Consider the following 25,228-nt stretch of genomic DNA (forward strand, 5'->3'; position numbering starts at 1 on the left):
TAATTGGTCTCGTCGTCGTATCCAATCCCTCAGTTCTTCATCTAGTTTAGTCCTCTGCCTTGGCCTCAATCTCTCCATCCTCGTCATCTCCGTCCACCTCAGCGTTCTCTCTCTCCAGTTGTTCCAGCTGGCGGGCCAGCTCTGTCTCATCTATGTCTGTTACAACCTTCGCCTAGAGGGGAGGAAAACAAACAGGAAGACATGAACAAATGGGCATTGAAAGCACAATGTCCTGAACAATGTTGCTGTTTTTAATACTGTTTTAATGTGAGATCTATGGTGAGTAAGATTTCCAATGTATGTATTACATATGGCAGGGGTTTCAAACAAAAGTTAACATGAAACCACCACCCCACCGCACTCCTACCCAGCTTGGTCTGTCCATTGTTCTTTCTATAGTGTATTAAAATACAGCAAAAATATGCATTTCTGCAAATTGGGACAATAAAGTTTTATTGTACTGACCTCCATCTGGATGTTAAAGACTCCTCGCTTCTCTTCAATCTTCTCTTTGATGGCAGCCATGGCCTGGTTGAGGACAGAGAGACCCTCTGTACGCTCCATTGTGGTGGTGGTCATGACGTAGCGTGGCGGCGCTATCAGATTAATCTGTCAGAGACCCAAAGACACACAGGTTTAAAGGGATAAATCATGTGTTGGACTATGTTGTTGTGATACATAGAGGCTTTTCCCAGACACAGTTCGTGGACTAAAAGTCATTTTCAATGGATGCTTTTTAGTCTAGTACAGTGGTATTCAAAGTCGGGGTTGGGAACTGCAGTGATGTAAAAATAAAATATATAACAATTTTTTTAGGAAATACATTCTTCTAAAGAAAAAGGGGTCCCCAGAAATTCTGGTAGAAAAAATGGGTTCCCTACTGAAAAAATGTGAATACCACTGATCTAGGAATATACTATGTTTAATCTGGGTCCGGAAAACCGGACTGTTGAGGGGTGTTTGTTGTTGTTTTATTTACCTTGATGGGCATGGCGTCTGTAGAGCAGCCCAGCCCCGCCCTCAACGCTTCTTTGACAGCATCAATCCCCTCATACCCGTAACAGGCCACCTCAATGTCTGCGGGAGAGATGGTTGTTGGCTTAAGTGGGTTCCCCAAAATATTATTCTAACACATTACTATAATGCTATATCAAAATTCACCAAGATACTGCTGGGTATATGATGTACATGTACTCAGGTAAGCGTTAGGTGTACATACCTGCCCTGATTTTGACAGCTTGTGGGGTGAGTCTTCTGTTGATGTTGTCAATGAGGACAGACTTCTCCTCCTCTGTCAGGTCCAGACAATCTAAAACGGATGGGTCCCTGTGGGCCAAAACACCAGTCATATTAACACACTCAATTGTGGGAGGTCCAGGTCAATAGCTAAATAATATGTCTATTGATGCAAGATAAATGGATTTGCATCTAGTCTCGCTTGGGCAGAATTGTATCTAACCAGGAGACTAATATATGGAACCATTTTCTTCTTTGGAACTCTTTGGAACTAAAGAATGGAAAATAATATTTTTGTGGATAAGTGACTAAACCAGAGAATCCCCTCCACTAACCCTGACCAGGTTGTCAGTACTTACGCCACAGCCTGTTTGAAGACATCATAGGCTCCGTATCCAGGCCGCTTGTACTTCTCATCAAACACCCAGGCGGTGCGTGTGAACAGGCTATCCAGCTGCTCATCTTTGGTGTACTCCAGCACCTCAGCCACATGCCTCAATATGCTGTACACCTGTCATGACAGAAGACACACAGGTCTAGGTTCCCCTCCAGAAATAATATCTGAACATATCTGTTGACAACACATCTAAGAGTACCATAACCCTTCTGCATTTTCAGCCCAAGGCAAAATGTTATATTTTACTAGGGTTGTTCCACCAATTCAGTGCCTTTTGAGAAGTGTAACTTGGTCAAAAAAACATTGATTTCATCTAATTTTAACATTGTCATAAATAGCATATGTTCAACTTAATAAAAAATACGTTTTCCAATCTCAAGAGGTTCAATCAATAAAAATGACTATAGTAAGTTTGAGGAAGAATGTACTTACGAGTGTGATATGTGGTTGTCTCACCTAGGTATTTTTAGAAGAATGCACTAACTTTAAGTCGCTCTGGATAAGAGCATCTACTAAATGACTCAAATGTAAATGGCAAATAAAGTAACAGGATTGACCGTAACAGGATTGACGATTTAATCTTAAATCACCCATAAATCCCTTTGTGACAGGGGGAATAGAAGCTTGTTGTGTGCAAAATGGAGTGGCAATTGAATGAAAGCTTCACAAAAATGTTTTTTTGTTAAAACATTTCTAGCCTGTCTAACTACAGGTAATGACCCACTCAGTTTCCCACCACAAAACACCAGAAAATGGCCAAAAATAGTAGAACCAGCTCACCTGCTTTTACACTATGATTTGACTATTAGATGTTCAATGTTTCTTAAAAATATATATATTTAAAAAGGAATAGTTTCACCATATTAAAGTTCATAGAGTTCAGTTCACGTAACAGGGTTGACCTTAAAATGAGGGACAGACGTACATTATTCACAAATAAATGAAATGAATATCAAAGCAACAACATAACTAGGGCTTTACAATGATGGTGAAAACTTGGGAGAAAGGTTGGGTTAAAATCTTCCTAGAAGTCAGAGGGTGCATGGAGGGAGTGAACCCTCAAAGCTCATCACTAAGCTAAGGATCCTGGGACTAAACACCTCCCTCTGCAACTGGATCCTGGACTTCCTGATGGGCCGCCCCCAGGTGGTAAGTGTAGGTAACAACACATCTGCCACACTGATCCTCAACACGGGGGGCCCTCAGGGGTGCGTGCTCAGTCCCCTCCTGTACTCCCTGTTCACCCATGACTGCATGGCCAGGCACGACTCCAACACCATCATTAAGTTTGCCGACGACACAACAGTGGTAGGCCTGATCACCGACAACGATGAGACAGCCTATAGGGAGGAGGTCAGAGACCTGGCCGTGTGGTGCCAGGATAACAACCTCTCCCTCAACGTGACCAAGACAAAGGAGATGATTGTGGACTACAGGAAAAAAAAGAGGACTGAGCACGCCCCCATTCTCATTGACGGGGCTGTAGTGGAACAGGTTGAGAGCTTCAAGTTCCTTGGTGTCCACATCACCAACGAACTATCATGGTCCAAACACACCAAGACACGACAAAGCCTATTCCCCCTCAGGAGACTGAAAAGATTCGGCATGGGTCCTCAGATCCTCAAAAAATTATACAGCTGCACCATCGAGAGCATCCTGACTGGTTGCATCACCGCCTGGTATGGCAACTGCTTGGCCTCCGACCGCAAGGCACTACAGAGGGTAGTGCGTACGGCCCAGTACATCACTGGGGCCAAGCTTCCTGCCATCCAGGACCTCTATACCAGGCAGTGTCAGAGGAAGGCCCTCAAAATTGTCAAAGACTCAAGCCACCCTAGTCATAGACTGTTCTCTCTGCTACCGCACGGCAAGCGGTACCGGAGTGTCAAGTCTAGGTCCAAAAGACTTCTCAACAGCGTCTACCCCCAAGCCATAAGACTCCTGAACAGCTAATCATGGCTACCCAGACTATTTGCACTGCCTCCCCACCCCATCTTTTTACGCTCCTGCTACTCTGCTAATTATTTATGCATAGTCACTTTAACTCTACCCACATGTACATATTACTTCAACTAGCCGGTGCCCCCGCACATTGACTCTGCACCGGTACCCCCTAAATATATAGCCTCCCTACTGTTATTTTATTTTACTTCTGCTCTTTTTTTCTCAACACTTTTTTGTTGTTTTATTTTACTTTTTTATTAAAAATAAATGCACTGTTGGTTAAGGGCTGTAAGTAAGCATTTCACTGTAATGTCTACACCTGTTGTATTCGGTGCATGTGGCCAATAACATTTGATTTTATTTTATTTGAAAAACGAGGAATTTTGGCACTTTAGTAAGTCTTTATAATGTGAGGACTTAGATAACATACCGTTTTGGATTTGGTGAATTTGTCTTCGCACTTGATTGCCTCCTCGGGTGAAACTCTTCTCTTGGACAGATCAATGTAACCTAAAGAGAGAGAGAGCAGGGAAATGAACCATTAGGAAAATACTATACAATACTTCATCATAATGAGAACAAGACAACTAGCCAGGTCCCAGATCTATTTCTGTCTTGCCAAATCCTATGGTTATCTGTGACAGGAGTTGGCATGGTAGCACAAACAAATCTGGAACCAGGCTACAAGTCATCCTATCACATCCACAGCATTCTTCCCCTCACCTTTCTCCTTATCCACTCGGATGACGACCACACACTCGTTGCGTCCGATCCTGATGAGTTTGTTGATGGAGCGGATACGTCTGCGAGACAACTCGCTAAGAAGGATCATGCCTTCAATGTTGTTGTACTCCAGTAGGCTTACGTAGGCTCCCATCTCTGCGATGGAGCGCACGTTGACCATCACCACGTCTTCTACCTCTGGAAACCTGTGCTGGTAGAATCTACAGCTGAGCGACGGCATCCTGCACTCTGTGTGGTCAAGATGACATCAGTATGTGAGTATGCAAGCAGAGGATAGTAGTCATTGCATTCTCATTCTGCCTGTATGTTATCACACTCTCTGCCAAGCAGGCGGTAATGCTTGTAAAATGTAGATAATTATATAGCAAATGATCATGGGCAGAGAACTAACGTAGTAGCTGAACCAGTAAATGAACAGATGTATAAGTTGTAGGAAGACAACCTTTGTTAGTGTATAAGTAGCTAGCTAGCTCACAGTAGCAAACAGCTGCCACAGTGACTGCCAGCCTATTCTGAATGATGATGTTTCTAGCTAACTAGCAAAGCAAATCTATCTAACATTATCTAGCTACAACAAATTCACATGTAGCTAGAAGACGTTTAGAAGAGCACCAGCTGGTTAGCTAACGTTAACTAGCTAACACTTTTGAGTCTCATGCGTTCATCACCACCACCAATCATTCATTATTTCAGAACTTGACACTCAAACGTTACTCACCTTATAGATATAGTATATCTAAAACTTGAGATTGAACTATTTGAATGTCTGTATTATAAGTTATTACATGAATCTGTAGTAATTGAAATGTGTCAGTTGAAGGGATAAAATACTACTATTTCACCAACATGCGCGAACTTGAACTGACCCGGAAGCGGAACTGGAAACATGCGTACCAAAAAATACCATCTGTATTTTAGCAAATGGAGTTGCCACTGAAATTAGCAGTTTTCTATTTCTCCACAAGGTGTCGCCCTGTGAGGGTTTTGAAGCAAGTTCAACAGAAATAATCAAAACTGGACAAACTGGTGGATACACACAGAGTACACAAAACATTAAGAACACCTTCCTAATATTGAGTTACAGGACTAAGATTGAATCCTACTACACCGGCTCTGACGCTCGTCAGATGTGGCAGGGCTTGCAGACTATTACGGACTACAAAGGGAAACTCAGCCGCGAGCTGCCCAGTGACGCGAGCCTACCAGACGAGCTAAATGCCTTTTATGCTCGCTTCGAGGCAAGCAACACTGAAGCATGGATGAGAGCATCAGCTGTTCCGGATGACTGTGTGATCACGCTCTCCATAGCCAATGTGAGCAAGACCTTTAAACAGGTCAACATTCACAAGGCCGTGGGGCCAGACGGATTACCAGGAGGTGTTCTCAGAGCATGCGCGGACCAACTGGCAAGTGTCTTCACTGACATTTTCCACCTCTCACTGACTGAGTCTGTAATAGATACATGTTTCAAGCAAACCACCATAGTCCCTGTGCCCAAGAAAGCGAAGGGAACCTGCCTAAATGACTACCGCCCCGTAGCACTCACGTCGGTAGCCATGAAGTGCTTTGAAAGGCTGGTCATGGCTCAAATCAAAACCATAATTGTGGAAACCCTAGACCAACTCCAATTTGCATACCGCCCCAACAGATCCACAGATGACACAATCTCAATCGCACTCCACACTGCCCTTTCCCACCTGGACAATAGGAACGTCTATGTGAGAATGCTGTACATTGACTACAGTTCAGCGTTCAACACCATAGTGCCCACAAAGCTCATCACTAAGCTAAGGACCCTGGGACTAAACACCTCCCTCTGCAACTGAATCCTGGACTTCCTGACCGGCCACCCCCAGTTGGTAAGGGTAGGCAACAACACATCTGCCACGCTGATCCTCAACACGGGGGCCCCTCAGGGGTGCGTGCATAGACCCCTCCTGTACTCCCTGTTCACCCACAACTGTGTGGCCAAGCACGACTCCAACGCCATCATTAGGTTTGCTGACGACACAACTTTCCTCTGAAACTCCTCAGTCTATTCTTGTTCTGAGAAATGAAGGCTATTCCATGCGAGAAATTGCCAAGAAATTGAAGATCTCGTACAACGCTGTGTACTACTCCCTTCACAGAACAGCGCAAACTGGTTCTAACCAGAATAGAAAGAAGAGTGGGAGGCCCAGGTGCACAACTGAGCAAGAGGACCAATACATTAGAGTGTCTAGTTTGAGAAACAGACGCCTCACAGGTCCTCAACTGGCAGCTTCATTAAATAGTACCCGCAAAACACCAGTCTCAATGCCAACAGTGAAGAGGCGACTCCGAGACACTGACCTTCTAGGCAGTTGCAAAGAAAAAGCCATATCTCAGACTGGCCAATAAAAATAAAAGATTAAGATGGGCAAAAGAACACAGACACTGGACTTTGCAACTGCCTAGGTCAGAATCCCGGAGTCACCTCTTCACTGTTGACGTTGAGACTGGTGTTTCGCGGGTACTATTTAATGAAGCTGCCAGTTGAGGACATGTGAGGCATCTGTTTATCAAATTAGACACTAATGTCTTTGTCCCCTTGCTCAGTTGTGCACCGGGGCCTCCCACTCCTCTTTCTATTCTGGTTAGAGCCAGTTTGCGCTGTTCTGTGAAGGGAGTAGTACACAGCGTTGTACGAGATCTTCAGTTTCTTGGCAATTTCTCGCATGGAATAGCCTTCATTTCTCAGAATAAGAATAGACTGACGAGTTTCAGAAGAAAGTTATTTCTGGCCATTTTGAGCCTGTAATCGAACCCACAATTGCTGATGCTCCAGATACTCAACTAGTCTCAAGAAGGCCAGTTTTCTTGCTTCTTTAATCAGCACAACAGTTTTCAGCTGTGCTAACATAATTGCAGAAGGGTTTTCTAATGATCAATTAGCCTTTTAAAATGATAAACTTAGATTAGCAAACACAACGTGCCATTGGAACACAGGACTGATGGTTGCTGATAATGGGCCTCTGTACGCCTATGTAGATATTCCATTAAAAATCAGCCGTTTCCAGCTACAATAGCCATTTACAACATTAACAATGTCTACACTGCATTTCTGATCAATTTGCTGTTATTTTAATGGACAAAAAAATTGCTTTTCTTTCAAAAACAAGGACATTTCTAAGTGACCCCAAACTTTTCAACGGTAGTGTACATGTACAAATTACCTCGACTAACCTGTTCCCCCGCACATTGACATTGTACCCCCTGTATAAAGCCTCGTTATTATTTGATTGTGTTACTTTTTATTGTATTTTTTACATTATTTAGTAAATATTTTCTTAACTCTATTTCTTTAACTGCATTGTTGGTTAAGGGCTTGTAAGAAAGCATTTCTCGGTAAAGTCTACACCAGTTGTATTCGGCGCATGTGACAAATACAATTTGATTTAAGTTGCACTTGCACCCCCGCTTTTGCCCTCAGAACAGCCTCAATTTGCCAGGGCATGGACTCTACAAGGTGTCGAAAGCATTCCAAATGGGTGCTGGCCCATGTTGACTCCAATGCTTCCCACAGTTGCGTCAAGTTGGGTGGTGGACCATTCTTGACACAAACCAGTGTACCTGGCACCTACTACCATACCCTGTTCTAAGGCACTTCAATCTTGTCTTGCCCATTCACCCTCTGAATGGCACACATACACAAGCCATGTCTCAATTGTCTCAAGGCTTAAAAATCCTTCTTTAACCCGTCTCCTCCCCTTCATCTACACTGCTTGATGTGGATTTTAACAAGTGACATCAATAAGGGATCATAGCTTTCACCTGGATTCACCTGGTCAGTCTATGTCATGGAAAGCGCATGGAATGGAATGTTTTGTACAGTGAGAACTTCTTTCTGTTGAATTGACCACTTACATATTAAATGTCATGGAAATGAGTGTATACCTCATACCCTTTCCCCTAAGGGAGTGGCTGTTGACTAGACTTGATGCTGACGCCAAGTCTGAGGAGCCTGGCCTTAGCTCAAGAAAATTAATGTAAGTTTAATGGCTCCACCTTGCTTTGATACAAATGTGTGTCAACGTTTTTAATATCCCTGTCAGATCTTTTAAAGGATGACATTATCATAAAATGAAGGTTTCAATCATACTCATGTTCCATTATCTTATCTATATTGAAGTGTCAATCAACTCTGACCCCAAATAATCTGTTGCCCCTGAAGCAGTACCTTTTGGCATCATAACATTCCTATAATTTCTATAGCAGCTCTTTAAACAGTGCTGAAGAAATAAAATAACCCACCACTACTTCTATCAATCTGGTCTTTAATCCTCTTGAATAATTCATACAAAAACAGATCTAAATTTTTTTTAAATACAGTAACTTTATTAATTAGTTCTACTTCCAGTTACCAGCTCAAATCTACACAAGGTGTGCACTGTACATACTAAAGGGATAGACATTCTGAACTAGACTGGTCCCAGATCTGAATGGCCACCATTCTCAAACACTCTCAGAATAGGAGTGCTGATCTAAGATCAGTTTTCCCTTTTTGATAACAATAATAATAATAATAATAATGAATAGGGATGACCTGATCCTAGATCAGCACTTCTACGCTGAGAAACCGAATACGGCCCTATGTAGCCAACTTCTATGGCAAACATGACAAATCTTCAGAGGAGCTGCGTAAAACATAAGCAGATCTGGGATCAGGCTAGCACTGAGCGGTTCCTGGAGTTTCAGATCCAAAACCAATAGGGAGGGATGGATGGGTGGTTGAGTGATCATTCTACAGGCGCATTACTCTGTACTTAATAAATCTAACATTACAAATATATAAATGTTAAATATCTAGATACACCATGATTATCATCAATAATAACCACAAAAAAAATGTTATGTGAAACAGTTCTTTGTTAAGACCATTTCCCATTGTGTCTACTAGAGATAATACTTGCCTGCATTAGTGACAGTCCTGTCTCTGTGCATGCACACACACACACGCGCATAAAGACAATCACACACAGTCAGCATATTCTAATCAAGGGTGAACCTATGATCATAGAAACACCAGATGCAAAAACAAAAACATACATACATTTTATACAATGTAGGCCAACAATTTCCCCGCTCCTAAAGCCTTTAGGCTCTTATCGGTTCGGTCAAGTTCATTTCACAGACCCAGAGCAAAAAGTAGAACAAACATTTCAATAACAGCTTTGAAAACAAATCACTGACAAATAATAATCACACATTTAAGATGTCGCATGTGGTGAAAACCATTGGATTAAAATACAGCATAGTTGGATAGTTTTATAATGCATTTAAGTGAATTATAAAACGCATCGATTTCAAATAAAGCAATATTGATTATTAAGAGAATACCACAGACAGTGGTGCTCAGATGTTCCTTAGTGTTTTCCATGAATAGAATACTGCTGGTTACACTTATAGAAATACAATTTAGAAATATAATTCAATTTCTATGGTCACAATCCTACAGATTAGCACAGGAAGTGAGCATGATGAATACTGACATAGAAAAACAAAGTTACCCCTGAAGATCTTAGTGCCATAACTTTTAAACACCTCTAATCTTTCTTTAATATCATGGTTTAAATCCTGTGATTCGCGACAAGCCAGTTTTCTATTTAGCTATGACCCGTAGTGCTTGGGTAGAGGTGAGGGGTGTAGTGTTGTGATAGGACTAGTTTATCCTCCAGTACCCTTTTCACACTACTGAGCCGATCCGAGCTGTACTGCACTGGCCTGGTTACGATCCACCATAGTTGCTGGAAAGGAAAATGTGAAAATATCCAAGCCAGCACAGTCCAGTTTTGGTTGGCATGATAGTGTGAAAATAGTATAAGGTAAGCAGGAGGCAGTGGCTCTTAACCATCTCTCAGATCTGTCTAATTAATGTGATGTCAAGTTTGGGTAAATTTAGCATTCGTCTACCTGGAGTGCCAGTTTGGGTAGGGATTGCCGTTTTGGAACAATTCTATTTGTTCCTTTGTGCCAGGCAAGTTCAATCAAGCACAGCTTAAGTATTGTCAATGATTCAAATAGTATTTGAACGCAGGGCTGCTATAGTTTAGTAGACAGAGGATAGAGAGGCCAGATGCAGAGATAATGTCTACGTCCCAAATGGCACCTTATTCCCTATATAGTAAACAACTTTGATCAGGGCCCAAAATCTTACACCTGGGTTTTATCACCTCACAGATGGCTTCAGTAGGTGAGCAAATCACGTCCGTGATGATATGTGTAGTTGCCTAATCCCCATTCCCAGCTGCTCTGTTAGAGAGATCAGCAGCACCTTGTTGCTAACACTCAAGATTGACTGATGTCAGTTCGACATTACTGAACAAACACACATCTAACCTCACACACAGGGTCAAGGACACAACAAGGGTACAACAACCAGTGTGTGTGTGTCTGTAGTTTTGTGTAGGAGAACCATTAACTGCCCCCCCCCCCCAAATAAAGTTTTGCGCGCAAGGTGGGGGGGGTTACCCCCTAACAAAATTTCACTTAGAGCCCACAAAAGGCTAGGGCCGGCTCTGACTGCATGTCTGGGTACGGATGTGGGTACGGAGACACGCGAGCCACTGCGACCCCTCATGATGAGTTTAGATTTTTTGTGGCCCCCACCCCCATTAAAGTTGCCCATACCTGCCTTAGATCGCTTCTATGGGTTCGTCTTATCATTGAAAACCTCTTAAAAATAGAATATATTTACAATTATAAATAGTTATCAAAAGCAGAATAGAAGCACTAATTCTATTTCTGCCACCAAGTGCCAAGTCTTTACATACTTCTTCTCTGGAATGTGAAAAGTTAATTTAGTGAAGAGAAATCCAGCATCGAAAAAAGGACAAATAATCAGAGCAATAATAAGTCAATAATTCATTTCCCCAGGCAGTCTCAGAAGCAAAGAGAAGAGCTTGGCTCAGTTCAGTTCAGCATCATATGTAGTGATAAGCATTTTAAGTGTTTTATTTATCTTCAGCTTGTGTGTTGATTTACAATCTTCCACTAGTCTCACTGTGATACTGGTTGAAGAATGGAGTCAAGGCTAATTTTTAACTAATAATAGTCTTCCCCCTGGCAACTGTATTGTCCATGATCCAGGGTAGCTCTTCATTGAACCAGTGAGTACTATGTCAAGTTAGCGTTGCGGTGTGTGTGTGCATTTGTATGTATGTGTGTGTGTCAGGTTAGCGTTGTGTCTGTGTTATATTGCTCCTTCAACGTAGCCAGGAGGAGGGGACCCACTGTGGCTCAGTGTCCAGTTTGTTGATGAGCCTCAGCAGCTCCTGATAGGCCTTGTCCTGGTCTGTGTTCACGATGGCTGCATCAAACAGGTGGCCAAAGTTCTGCTCCATCTCACGGGCCTTCTCGATGATGTCACGCAGCTCCTCAAGCTTAGGTGGAGAAAGGGTAGGGGATAAGAGATGGAACACAGAGCATGTTTCACTACGTTAGTTTGATGTCAAGTGAATTAACTTTACTAAGGCTTAGTAAATAAACCTTACTAAAAAGGACCTTTGGGGCTAAAAAAGGACTGAGAAAACAGATTGTGATGTGTTAAAATGACGCCGTACCTTTGGGTTCTTGCTCTCCTTGGCCAGGAGGGCTCGCAACCGTTCTTGGGATGGAGGAGCGATGAAGATTATGTATGGCTTCAGATCAGAGTTACGCAGAATCTTCAGCGACTAGAGCGAGAGAAAGGAGAGAAGAGAGAGAAGGGGGAGAGAGAGGGGGGAGAGAGAGAGGGGGGGGGGTGACTCACAGTCAGACACAGCAGCAACAGACATTTTATGCTCTCTTAAGGCATCAGCATGCTTCAGCTCGGCTAGCGCCCAGCCGAACTGGGTGATCCGAATGCGTGTGCTCGCTTGAAAAAAGAAAAGAAAAGAAGCAATAGTACCATTTGCCCATTTTGAGATGCCGTAGCCAGTACACACTTCCTCAAAATAGTCAGAATTAATCTAAGATATTAAAGAATCCCTACTGTTGACCAATCACTGACGAGGGGCGTAGACTTCGGCTACAGATTTCCCGGCTTGCCTCGAGAAAATGTTTTGTGTGCCCAAACAACTCTTCCAAAGTGTTTCGGCTGGGAAGCATGCAGACACCTTTATCCTCCCTCTTCTTTTCCCAGTTGGTCTGGCTTCACCTTCTTCTCACCTCTCTCTATCCCTCCTTTCCTCCCCTCACCTGGGTGTGCAGACACAGAAGACAGGCCTTGCCCTCTCTCCCTACCTATCCCCCTCTCTCTCTACTCCCCCCCCTCCTCACCTGTGTGTGCAGACAGAGCAGACAGATCTTGCCCGTGTTGACGAGTTGACGGACAGAGTCGGTGCTGGTTCCGTACAGGTTCTTCTCAAACTCTCCCGACTCGATGAACTTCCCCGCGGTGGCGTCCATGTCAAAGGCCTGGCGGGAGACAAAGTGGTAGTCCCTTCCACTCACCTCCACATCACGCCTGTTCCGCGTCGTGTCTGGAATGAACCCACATTTGTATTGCTTTTAATAACAAAACAATGAACAGGACAGGGGAAGGGGGAACAACAGACAATGGCCACAAAACCATGGAAAAAGTCTGGAATTAACAAAAATGACATAACATTCTCAGTAACCAAATTCTATACCCTCTAAATGTCTTGAGTAATACTAAGACCGGATGTGTGCAGTTCAAAGGGAAAGTTAACCCTTTAAAATGCATACAGGAATGCACACACACTTACGTGGGACAGCTCCCCCAAATCTGTCTGGCTCGCTGGACAGCAGTCTCTGTCTCAGCTCGTTCTGCCCACAGTTGGGAGGACCAATCAGAGCAATGGGCCGCTTGCGATTGGCTGGCTGGTGGTAGAGCGCCATCTCCTCATAGGTCAGGATCTCCTCGTTGTCATAGTCTGGGGAGGAGCAGAGACACAGACGGTTTTAGTTTCATATCAAACAGCATATCTTTGGATCATGAGAGACTTGGAGACTGAGAGGCCTTTAACTGAAACGTCGACATAGTGCCTTCAGAAAGTATTCACACCTTGACTTACTCCATATTTTGATGTGTTACAGCCTGAATTCAAAATTGATTACATTTGGGGGGGTTCTCACCCATCTACATTTTTAGAAATGTTTGCTAATTTATTGAAAATGAAATACAGAAATATCTCATTCACAAGTTGGTTGTTGATCATTGCTAGACAACCATTTTCAGGTCTTGCCATAGATTTTGAAGTTGATTTAAGTCAAAACTAACTTGGCCACTCAGGAACATTCATGGTCTTCTTGGTAAGCAACTCCAGTGTATAGTTGGCCTTGTGTTTAAGGTTATTGTCCTCCTGAAAGGTGAATTAATCTCCTAGTGTCTGGTGGACAGCAGACTGAACCAGGTTTTCCTTTAGGATTTTTTACCCATAACATGATGCAGCCACCACTATGCTTGAACATATGGAGAATGGCACTCAGTAATGTGTTGAATTGGATTTGCCCCAAACACTTTGTATTTGCAGTATTACTTTAGTGCCTTGTTGCAAACAGGATGCATGTTTTGGAATATTTTTATTGTGTACAGGCTTCCTTCTTTTCACTTTGTCAATTAAGTTAGTATTGTGGGGTAACTACAATGTTGATCCATCCTCAGTTTTCTCCTATTACAGCCATTAAACTCTGTAACTGTTTTAAAGTCACCATTGGCCTCATGGTGAAATCCCTGAGCGGTTTCCTTCCTCTCCGGCGACTGAGTTAAGAAGGATGCCTGTATCTTTGTAGTGACTGGATATATTGATACACCATCCAAAGTGTAATTAATAACTTCACCATGCTCAAAGGGATATTCAACATCTGCTTTAAATAAAAAATACCTATTTACCAATAGGTGCCCTTCTTTGCGAGGCATTGGAAAGCCTCCCTGGTCTTTGTGGTTGAAACTGTGGTTGAAATTCACAGCTCGACTGAGGGACTTTACAGATAATGGTATGTGTGGGGTACAGAGATGAGGTAGTCATTCAAAAATCATGTTAAACAACATTATTGTACATTTTTTATCCTGAACTTATTTAGGCTTGCGATAACAAAGGGGTTGAATACCTATTGACTCAAGACGTTTCAGCTTTTCATTTTTAATAAATTTGTAAAATTGTCAAAAAACATAATTCCACTGACATTATGGGGTATTGTGTGTAGGCCAGTGACAAACAAATCTAAATTGAATCCATTTTAAATTCAGGCTGTAACAACAAAATGTGGAAAAAGTCAACGGGTGTGAATACTTTCTGAAGGCACTCACTCCCCTGTTATTGTTCATTATTCTACTATAACTTGGGGTCATGCCAACTACAGCCCATTAAAGTAATAATGCTAACTTTCACAGTACATTGTCTCTAGGCAAAAGCTGGCTAAAGTGAGTGGTCTCTTTCTGTAACCCTGGGATATGAGATACGAGTAACAATCAATAGTGTGATGATAAAGGAAGAGTGTTAACAATTCCACATACGTAAGCATTTAAACAAGCAAAGTCTGCACATTCCAGAACCAAAAACACACAGCCCCTCTAGCCATCAGGGCCCATTTTCACAAAGCATTTCAAAGTAAGATCTAGGATCGGGTCTTTCGTGTCCATATAATCTTATTCACTATGATCTAAAATATCAAACTCATCCTAGAACTGCACTCTTACTCAGATGCTGTGCGAATACGGGCCGGGTCATTCTACACCAGCCTGTCTACATCTCTGCTACAGCACTCTACCACACGGCTGGTCTGGGCTTGCCTTACCGTCATTCTGCTTAGCATTGTAAAGGAGCTTCTTCCTCTTCTTCTTGTTCTTCTTAGCACACCACAGCTTTCCCGACTTCTCAGGCTCTTTATCCTCTTCTATGGTCTGCTTCATGGCTTCCCTCTGTTGCTGGAAGCTCTTGCCTGCATTCACAAAGAGGGAGCGATGTTAAAAACTTCTCCAGGCATTGTGAGGTCTGATAATCTGCAAATACGACCTGGAACTGGCCCACTGTTGTTGAGCCCTATTGTGAGGTAGTGTACCTGGTACTAGCCCAGCCAAGGGCTGGTTGTCCTCGTCTCCGTCCCTGTAGGCCTGCCACCAGTTGGGGTCATCCTGGCTGATGATGTGGAGGATGTCTCCCTTCTGGAAGCACAGGCCCAGCTCCCTGCACGGCACATATGGGTCATCAGACGGGTCGTAGTCAAAGTGAGCCTTCACATGGACCTGGTGGAATAGAGGAAACAAGACATGACCTTAGTTTTCTAGTAACTCGCACTGTATATTCTATAATTAAATTCAAGATTCTCCAATCCAAAACAATTGACTGTTCATAATGACATATTCAGTATGTGGTGGTGCATGTGGGAATCAAACCAACATTGGCCATGGGCCAGAACCATGCTCTGCAACCCACTGAGCCATTGGAACCTGGAACAGTGTGATTGCTTCAGACAGACAGACTTCCCAGCCCAGGGGCTGAGAGGAGAGCTGGGGGTCTGGGATGAAGGTGTTTCTGTACTTACCACAGTCTCCTTGATGGGCGGGGGTTTGGTCTGTGGGCTGGGGATGAGGATGAAGGTCAGGTTGCCGTGCATGTCGGCCAGGATGTCGAAGACCTCGTTGACGTCCTTCCCTCTGATTTCCACTCCGTTGATCTCCAGAACCTCGTCTCCTTCATGGAGCAGCCCGCTGCGCTCCGCCGCCCCGCCCTTCACGATGCGGCTTATTATCACGCTGTCCATGTCATTACGCACCGTCGCGCCCTGCCACACATACAGACAGTGGGGAACAGTGGTTAGTGACGGTGCAGACACAGGAGGGTTTAAACTTTGTTAGAGGAGAGAGATGTGTACAAGCTGTCAAATCCTTGATTCTTCCCGTCCTCGCCACACTCTCAAAGCTCATTGGAGGAGATCTCCGAAGAGAGGGACCTTGGAGCCTCTTCTCCAATAAGCTTTGAGAGAGGGGTGAGAAATTGAGGAAACAAAGACAGGGGGAATCAAGGATTTGACAGCTTGTACACTTTCAGACAGAGTCTATAGCTACTCCTATGTTGATTCATGATAGCGTGTTTTAAAAGGGGTCTCTCTCACCAGTGGGATGTCCCTGGCTTTCTCGATGCAGACTATCTTGACGGTCTCCCCTCCCCACTGGGTGAGAGTTTCACAGTGGTCGTCTGGGGTCAGGGGCTCCAGCTGCATCTCCTGCTCCGCAACACAGTCATGGGCCAGAAGCACCGCCTGGGGAGGGACAGGGGACATAGGGTTCATCAGCCTTACTGGGTTCACTTTTAGACAAATACAGACAGGTAGATGCATGCATCTGCACAAGCACAGAGACCTGTGTCTAACAGTACTGTAGTTATTACTTCCAGAGCCTCCTGCTGTTCTAGTTCTGGTGGAAGGAAGACATCCAGGAGTATCCAGGAGGACAAACATTACAAAAGAAGCCTTCATTCAGTAAGTAGTAACAGACTAACAGCCATAAGTTTCCCTGAGGGACAGCAGGTAAATCATTTTCCACTCCCTCCATCTGGCCCAGTTAGTTACCTCACTTGGTCTACCTCTATGGCAACCCTCAAAACAATACAGGGGGAACCCCCCCCCCAACCACCACTCTTCTCCTCCTCCATCCTCACATCCTACTGTGTGGGTCGTGTTCCGCAGGGCACACTGTAGCAAAACATTCAGGTAGTACACCTCCCCTTTCAATCTGTTTAGAATGTTCCCTTCCTATTGAACATGCCCTGGTGTCTCAGAGGAGCAGCATCATCATTGTAGATGTGGGGGCCGGACAGATAAATCAGAGGGAAAGGGAGAAGATGTGTACAGGGCTCAGGGGAAGGCAGCTTGGCCATATAGTGTAAACTCAGGGGTAGGAGAAATCAGGTCACTCATCCGTGTGAGAGTTAAAGAGAGCGCGAGATCAGGGCTTTGGCACGGCTTCTGCCAAGAGATGGAGCCAATAGTTGATCACAGCTGAACCAACACAGTCCTGACCTGAAGAACCCCAGCCCTGAGAGTCAGGATGATAAAGGTTATACTGGGAGAGAGACAGACAGACGTTACACTGGCACACAGACACAGGTTAAACAGAGATGCACATTACACCTGACAGGTTATACTAGCACCCAGATACACCGCCATTAAAGTGGTGCAGAGAGACACAGGTTAGACTAAGACAGACACAGAAGTTACACTGAGACACAGAGACAGACATTAAAGTGGTGCAGAGAGACACAGGTTAGACTGAGACACAGGTTAGACAGAGTAGGAATGGATGGAGGCCTCACCTGGACATGTGGGGAGGAGAGCAGGGTGTTGAGCTCCAAGCCCTCCTTGTGTTGGCTGTTATGAACCATAGACTGGACCTGGAGGACACACCACAACACAGGAAGTGTAAGAAAGAGGAGCAGGGACAGGAGACACGCCGTCAACTTGAAACACATCTGATGATTTACACCCGAAATTGATCAAAAAGCAGGCCAGCAGCATCTACACAGGAAGGTCGGCAGGGAGGACAATCTGTCATGATTCTTCCCACCTTGATTCAACAGCTGCAATGCCTTTGTTCACCAGAATAGATGGCATACATAGGGTTTGTGTAAAAAAAATTGTTGAGTGGTTTTAACTTTTTCCTTGTGGGGTGCCGATGGGCCTTCAAAGTGCTTTAGAACTCGCCTTAGCTGAGGAGCAGGCCTTGTGTCTCTACCATTAGGTACACAATGGTGACATGGTCCACATGAGGGATGACCAATAGAAAACTCCCTACATACGGAGGACACAACAGTCAAGTTATAGGACAATGTATTTCATCCACATGCATAACACACACACACACACAAACAAACGTGCGCGCACACACGTGGGGCAAATTCAGGTTTAAGCCCATTTTCTCCTGTTTGGTACCTAATTAATAAAACGGTGGTGGCTCTGGCTACCTGTCAGTGAGTCTATAATGGTGAAGACAGCAGCCTCAGACAAAGAGAGAGGCCCTAATGTAAGTGTCCTGTCTTGTCCAGTCCAGGTCAGTGAGTTTGAGTTCTACATGAGTCTGGGCTCTAATGATGGGGCTGAGTACAAGAGCTGTTCTGTGCTGCTGGGGCAGAATGGACAGCATGAGAGAACAAGAAAACAACAATTAACAAGTTTATTGTGTGTCATTAACACTTCTTCACACTACAGCGATTCCTCAATCAAGTGTCATTAGTGGACAAAACATTCAAAAAGTCATTTAGTACGTTGAAGTGGTTTCTGCCCATTAAAAACATTTACACTGCACACTCTGCTGAACTTCAACTTCAAGACTAGTCATCTACCTAATTTAGGCAACATTTTCCACAACTCCTACAAGTCGTACTTGATCGTGGTGTGTGCAATATATATATATATATATATATATATATATATATATATATATATATATATATATATATATATATAATATATGTGTGTGAATATTTATGTGCGTGCCTTAGTGCACGTGTTCCTGTCATTGCGTCACACAGACCCTCCTCAGGCCTCACTTTTTGGCCTGTTCGCTTGGCCTCAGATCAAGTTTGTGTGTTTCTGTCCCCCTCCCATTTCCTTCTATTCTAGTTCCCACGCAGTCTGAAGTGGGCCTAAGACCAGTGGAGTGAAGGGTTGATTTGGAATTGGGTATACAGGAGCATTGTTCTGTATTATTCGACCATCAGCCCTAGCCCCATCCTCTTCCCTAGCCCTACTCGGTATGCTCCGGGTAGACGTTGCCCATAGGCAACAGATCCTTGGATCAGCTTACTCCTCCACAAATCCTACCCTTAACCATGTTGAAGAAAACACACTGGATCAGTGTCTAACGGAGTCTTCCTCTTTCTTCCTGAGCCAGTTAATGTTCGGGGCCACATCCGTAGGCACAGATCTAGGAGCAGTTTACCCGTCGCAAGTCCTACACTCAACTGTTACATAGTAATACCGCAAACTGACTTGATATCAGCATCTGGGTCTCACCTCCTGGACCAGGCCCTGATGGCAGTGTATGTGGGGAAGGGCGGTCTGGGTCGGTTCATGTGCTGCTGGGCCAGATCCGTAAGCACAGATCTAGGATCAGCTTACCCTAACCTTAACACCCCAAACGGACTCCAGATCAGGACTCACCTCTTGTGCCAGGCCCTGAGCGCGGTCTGTTTGTGGGAAGGGCGGACTGGGCCTGTTCATGTGCTGGGCCACAGAGTTGTGGATGTTGAAGGCCTTCTGGAAGTCAGCCTTCTGGACCAGCTGCAGCACCAGCTCCACGTCCTCCTGGCTCTGGGCGTCAGACAGGCAGTGCTGCACCTGCTTCAGGGACATCAGCAGCTCCTCCAACTCTGTAGGCAGGGACAGGGGGGGAAGGGGGAGAGTCAGGCATACATATACTGCACAGACAGATCAACCATACACATACAGTACACAAAAGCCAGACAAGACAAATGCTCAGAATCAGGAAAGAATTACAGTGAACTCATACAGGGACTATAGTCAAGACAGGATATTTACATCTGGAATACAACTCCAAAATACTAATATCTTAAACCTTACCAGCTCTCTCAAATCCAGACCCCTCTCTTAGACATATCTGTCCAGTCTAACTAAGACCAAAATAAGGAGATGGTCTGTGTGTGTCTAAAAGGGAGGATCTAAGTGGGAGGCTAGTCATCTCATCTGATTGAGGATCTACTTTCACGCTCCATTGACTTCACTGGGTACCTTCTGTCCTACATATTGTTTTCTTAGGCTAGGCTATATGATATGTATAATTTCAATGCATTATTAACTTGGCAGGAGGAGTGGTAGAGCAGTCAAAGGACAGGAGATGGGGCAGAAAAAGAAAAATAAGGGCAGAAAATGGAGGAGTGGAGGGCCACCCACCCTGGGAGAGAGAGCAGCCATTGTAGCCTGGGTCAGAATGTTTTGTAACATACTTTTTAATTAACCACCTCTCACAGGGTCCCCCCCTCCCATATCCCCCCTGAGGAATGCTGCTACCACACACACACCTCTTCCCTCCCTCCTCCTCCCTCAGTCTCAGTCTTTCCCAGACCCCAGCCTCCCGATCAGAGAATTAAGTGGGAGTAAAGCAGGACTCCCTCAGAGAGCTTTAGAAGAAGAATGCACTGACTACAGGCCTATAGACTGCTGTGTGTGTGGGTGTGTTTGTTCTGTCTCATTCATAAGCCTACCTAGAACAGAAACAGTGAACTTGGGTTAAGAGACTGAGGGAAAGCCACAGACCGCTAGAGGCCTATCCAGAATTCCAAAAACGACCCTACCCCCCACATCCACTCCTATAAATCTGAAAGGATTGGTTTAAGCAAAATGGCACTTTCTTCACCTTGTTTTCTGAGCAGAAATTTTGCCAGACTTACATAGTATGGTTGGGGGATAGGGGTCGATTTCAAATTCTGCAAGAGACGACCACTTGCTTGTTAGCACTTTATCCTTGCTAGTGCTTAAGGCTAACGCCAAATAACTATTCTGTTCAGAATCACAACTTAATAGAACACTATTAAATTGTATCTCTTTGTTAAAAGAGTATTCTCATACTCAGTCCTACTCACCCAGTAGAGTGGGGGCCCCAAGGTTGGGCGGCAGTCCCAGGGGCCCTACAGGGCCTTCGATGGGGTCAAAGGTGGGGTTATCGATGCCCACCTTGGGGTTCTGAGACAGCTTCTTGAGCCGTATGGAAGCGTTAAGATCTAGCTCCTGTCTGTTCCTGCCCTCTTCCTCCCTCCTCCTCCTCAGGTCCTCTTGGTGCTGACGGATCCTCTCCAGCTGGGCAGAGCGCCGCACGGGCAGGGTACGGGCACCCAGGTCCCCTGGGCAGTCCACCGCCATCTCCCTGTGCCACTGCTGGGGCTCCTCCTGGTTCGACTCGACTCCTCCACTTCCTCCCCCATCTCTGCCGTCTGACTCAGTCACGTGACCGTTCATATGTGAAGTGGTCATCATTACCACCCCTGCGCCTCCTCCAGTGTGTGTGTGTGTGTGTGTCTGCAGGTGGCTGGCTGGGGGGAAGCACTATGAGGGGTGATCTCTGCGTGTCCTGTGCCCGGCGGCCATGACACCCTGACTCACTACTGATGACTCAGCAGATGCTGGGATTCCAGGAGAGGGGGACACATAGAGAACAGGAAGGTAGGAAAGGTTAGAATGGTACAAAACACAACATAATATGCACATTAGCATGCCCTACACTACCTAACATTTCAATACAACCACAGAGGATTCATAGTCACTCACAATTCCACCAAAAAGAATGAGCTTTTTAGACAATCACTCTCACACACACACACCACTCCAGCCCCCAAACCCAATGTCAAAAACCTCTACCCACAACCCAATGTAAACAACCTAACATACACTTTAAGCGGAAGACAGAAACTAGGCTATTTACACAAATAGGCCGACCAGCACAGACAGACACCTAGCTACTACACTTTCCTCTTCTCTCTCTACAGGTCCCTCCCTCCCTCTGCCGTCTGTCAGTCTGTTTGCCAGCTGGTTGAGACAGCACAGGCCAAGGACGCCATTATCACCCTGTTATCACCTTATATTACACAGACTGTTTTAAACTAAACAAACACCTTAGCCGTCTCACACACAGAGCACTTTTAAGCCTTGACACAACAAGTGCACTCATGCACATTCGCATTTTCTCAAGAGATGCTGAAAGAAAGAAATCATATTTCTCCACTCCTGTTCCTGTGACAAAATTAACATTTGTTGTATCATTTTACTACAAGAAACGCATTATTCTGCAGGAGTTAATATTATATTAGGCTACATGTGAGAGGTTATAGGCCTACAGTCAGAGTCCAGAATTCAGTTACTATTCCATTTAACACATTTGAACTGAAATTAGGAATATTCTGATTATTCATGTGTACAGGGACACCAGTGAGCGGAATATCAAAGGTGCATGTAAATAGCTTATCTCGAATAAGACCTTAAGCAGGCTATGAGCTACTATCCGGAATACTGTGCGCATGTAAACGTGGTCGTTGTTGTGGACTTAGAACCACCAATGTTGTTATTTTTCTATTAAATAAGTGTGATTCAGAGCAAGTATCGTTCAAAATAAATTTCTGCCCTCTAGATGATTTAGCAGAAAACAGCACTTTGAAATCTACAATAAAAACATTTTGCACTTTATTTTAACAGTCTCTTTTCTTAGCTGTTACAGTAAATCTATCCAAATCAATGTAAGTAAGAACACAAGGGCAGGCTAATTTAAAAGATAGATATTCATTATTAGCCTGGTTCTGTATGGAATGCAGGCACATTATGGGACACAGGCCAGGCCATTATCAATTATCATTATTTATTCATTTTTAATTGGTACCACCAAATCATGTGCTGGTGCCACCAACTGAAAAAGTTGGTAGCACCAGTGCCACCAGTGGAAAAAGTTAGTGTAGAACCCTGCAGGACGACAACCAACACCAGCCAAATCAGGAGTCACAAGCCCAGTGCTGGTCACATGACCCCGGACGCTAGGAGAATAGATAACCTTTATCCCTACATCCGTGGATCCACCCCCCCGTCCACATGCCCGGTCACATTCCTATCTACCTAGTTAGTCCAACTCCGAGCTGGACACAAACCTCAGGTCTTGCACTAACGGTATGTCCTTCACAGGCACTTAGTCTACTGTTTCAAGAACAAAACAAGCTGACTAGAATACTATTAACAATATGTACAACAAACACAGAAGGTCACCATTAGTAACACCAAGTCCACAAAGAACACCCTAACCTGCAAAGCAGCCTGTAGTACTCCTGTGTGTTGTTTATGTGTGGGTGTATGCTGGTCAGACACAATTACATCTGCCCTGTCATCCTGTGAATCTGAATAAGATCTCTGGGCCACTCCTTGTCTCACACAACCCCCCCATCTACTCTTTCTTTACTCCCCCTTTTTGCCTCTTTTTCATCTGGGCGCCCCCTCTCCCTCCCTCCATTGCCCTCTCTGCTGTGTGGAGATTACTGTGCTGCAACAGTCCCAGACACGTCTCCATGACAACAGCTTTGTCAGCGGGCAGGAGGTCCCCACTCCACAGCCCTGAAAATTAAAGGAGGCAAAACACAAAGACACACACACACACACTCAAGAAGGGGGAGGACTGTCGAATAAGGGAGAGGAGAAACATAGGGTCCTATGTCCTTACCCACGTGTTGGTTGGTTAGTTGGTGCGCTCTAGTAGTAGGTAGGCTGAGGACTCTCCTCTCTGTATATTCCCCACAGGTAGTGAGTCTTCTCCCAGGCTGTGGATCAGTGGTTATCCCCCTCCTCCTAGGATCAACAGGCAGGCACTCAGTCAGCTAGCTCAGTCAGGGGGAACGGAGAGGACCAGGGAAGGGAGGTGGCAGGGGGGGTTGGGAGCACTGGTGTGTTTGGAGAGAACGCACCACAACCGTGTGTGACAACTTGTGTGTGTGTGTGTGTGTGTGTGTGTGTGTGTCTCTCTCTCTCTGGCTGGAATTGAAGCGTCACCACACTGCCATTACAGATATCAATACCAACATCATTGTTGCAGACCAGGTTGTGCCGAAAGTAACTACGACATTTTTTAGATTCCTCAAGGTATTATGTGCTGGAACTGTGAAGGTATTTTTTTGTTTATTCTTCAAGGTAGTAGTATGGGGAGTCTACTAATTAAGATATATGGAGGAAGTTGCCCGAGGGAGAAAATATGACCACACTTCTGAGATGTCACTAAACTGCTGAAATGAGAGTTGGGAAAAACATAACACAGGTGCGCCCCCAGATCTGTGCCTCGACACAATCCTGTCTCAGAGCTCTACGGACAATTCCTTCGACCTCATGGCTAGGTTTTTGCGATGAGATGCACTGTCAACTGTGGGACCTTATATAGACAGGTGTGTACCTTTCCAAATCATGTCTAATCAATTTAATTTACCACAGGTGGACTCCAATCAAGCTGTAGAAACATCAAGGATGATCAATGGAAACAGGATGCACAAGCTCAATTTCGAGTCTCATAGCAAAGGGTATGAATACTTATGTAAATAAGGTATGGGTTTCTTATTTGTAATAAATTGGCTAACATTTCTAAAAACCTGTTTTTGCTTTGTCATTATAGGTTATTGTGTGTAGATTGATGAGGAAAAAAACTAAACGTTTAGCATAAGGCTGTAAAGTAACAAACTGTGGAAAAAGTGAAGGGGTCTGGATACTTTCCGAATCAACTGTATAACTGTCAAACCGCACTACGGAAAATATGCAGATGTTTTTTAGTGCAGAAAAAGTAACAAAAGAATGTAAAGCTAGTAAAGAATCTGTGGTGATGTGGAAGTGAAGCAGCCCATTTGTCCTTGGAAACACACTCACACAGGAGCAGAGCAGACGCTTGGAATGAATAATGTAGTTTCAGTGAGTGACGTAGGTTTAGGCTAGATGAGTAACTGTTACAGTAGCACTCACTGGATGAGTTGGCCCGTGAGGAGAAACACACACTATCCTCTCGTAGCAGAAAATGTATTCTTTTTATGGCCTTGAGTATCCTATTCTCCCATTGTTGTACTACAGAAGCAGAACAGAGAACACTATGTAGATGAAGAAGGCTGACAGCTTCCCCTACATTGAAAGTGTCAGACTTGTCTTTCTACTTACTGACGCCTCGTTGTGTTCAATGGACACAATTTCCATGAGAGTTGGCCAGAGAAGAATACGTTACTCCATGTTCCTTACAGAGCCATGTAAACAAGCACTGACTTGATGCCCAGCCTCTCAAAGCCCATATTGTTACCATTTCAAGAGCATCAATGCAGGTGAAGACCGGAAAATAAGATGATATGGATTACAACAGTGGTTGAAAACAAGCCTGCAACTGCCTATCGATTTAACTATTTATGTAAAAAACAATGGCCATTCTAAAAACCCTTT

At 44.4% G+C, this 25,228-nt stretch overlaps 2 protein-coding genes across 3 annotated transcripts in view; both read right to left on the minus strand.

Annotated features, from left to right (window-relative positions):
- Nucleotides 1–5,189, minus strand: LOC121538879 (eukaryotic translation initiation factor 2 subunit 1-like). The gene is made up of 8 exons (XM_041847053.1): nt 5,040–5,189; nt 4,301–4,549; nt 4,008–4,087; nt 1,596–1,747; nt 1,220–1,326; nt 980–1,077; nt 466–609; nt 1–172 (listed from the first exon to the last, which is right to left on the minus strand). Exons 2-8 carry the CDS (start codon nt 4,539–4,541, stop codon nt 47–49), a joined length of 948 nt encoding a protein of 315 aa, XP_041702987.1. The 5' UTR covers nt 4,542–4,549; nt 5,040–5,189; the 3' UTR covers nt 1–46.
- A 3,410-nt stretch (nt 5,190–8,599) lies between these two features.
- LOC121539581 (protein PALS1) overlaps nt 8,600–25,228 on the minus strand; it is a 29,912-nt gene continuing 13,283 nt past the window's right edge. The window contains exons 2-13 of one of the 2 annotated variants that reach the window (XM_041848194.2): nt 23,490–23,614; nt 20,881–21,417; nt 19,442–19,650; nt 17,596–17,673; nt 16,397–16,543; nt 15,827–16,066; nt 15,344–15,527; nt 15,080–15,223; nt 13,048–13,215; nt 12,599–12,801; nt 11,902–12,012; nt 8,600–11,721 (exon numbers count right to left, since the gene is read on the minus strand). In XM_041848194.2, the coding sequence (XP_041704128.1) occupies nt 11,545–11,721; nt 11,902–12,012; nt 12,599–12,801; nt 13,048–13,215; nt 15,080–15,223; nt 15,344–15,527; nt 15,827–16,066; nt 16,397–16,543; nt 17,596–17,673; nt 19,442–19,650; nt 20,881–21,271 (2,052 nt within the window). In that variant the 5' untranslated portion in view covers nt 21,272–21,417; nt 23,490–23,614 and the 3' untranslated portion in view covers nt 8,600–11,544. The remainder of the gene's footprint in view (nt 11,722–11,901; nt 12,013–12,598; nt 12,802–13,047; nt 13,216–15,079; nt 15,224–15,343; nt 15,528–15,826; nt 16,067–16,396; nt 16,544–17,595; nt 17,674–19,441; nt 19,651–20,880; nt 21,418–23,489; nt 23,615–25,228) is intronic. The other variant, XM_041848195.2, reaches the window with a different exon arrangement.

Source organism: Coregonus clupeaformis, chromosome 20 (genome assembly GCF_020615455.1).
Source record: "Coregonus clupeaformis isolate EN_2021a chromosome 20, ASM2061545v1, whole genome shotgun sequence".
In the NCBI taxonomy this organism is placed as follows: Eukaryota; Metazoa; Chordata; class Actinopteri; order Salmoniformes; family Salmonidae; genus Coregonus; species Coregonus clupeaformis.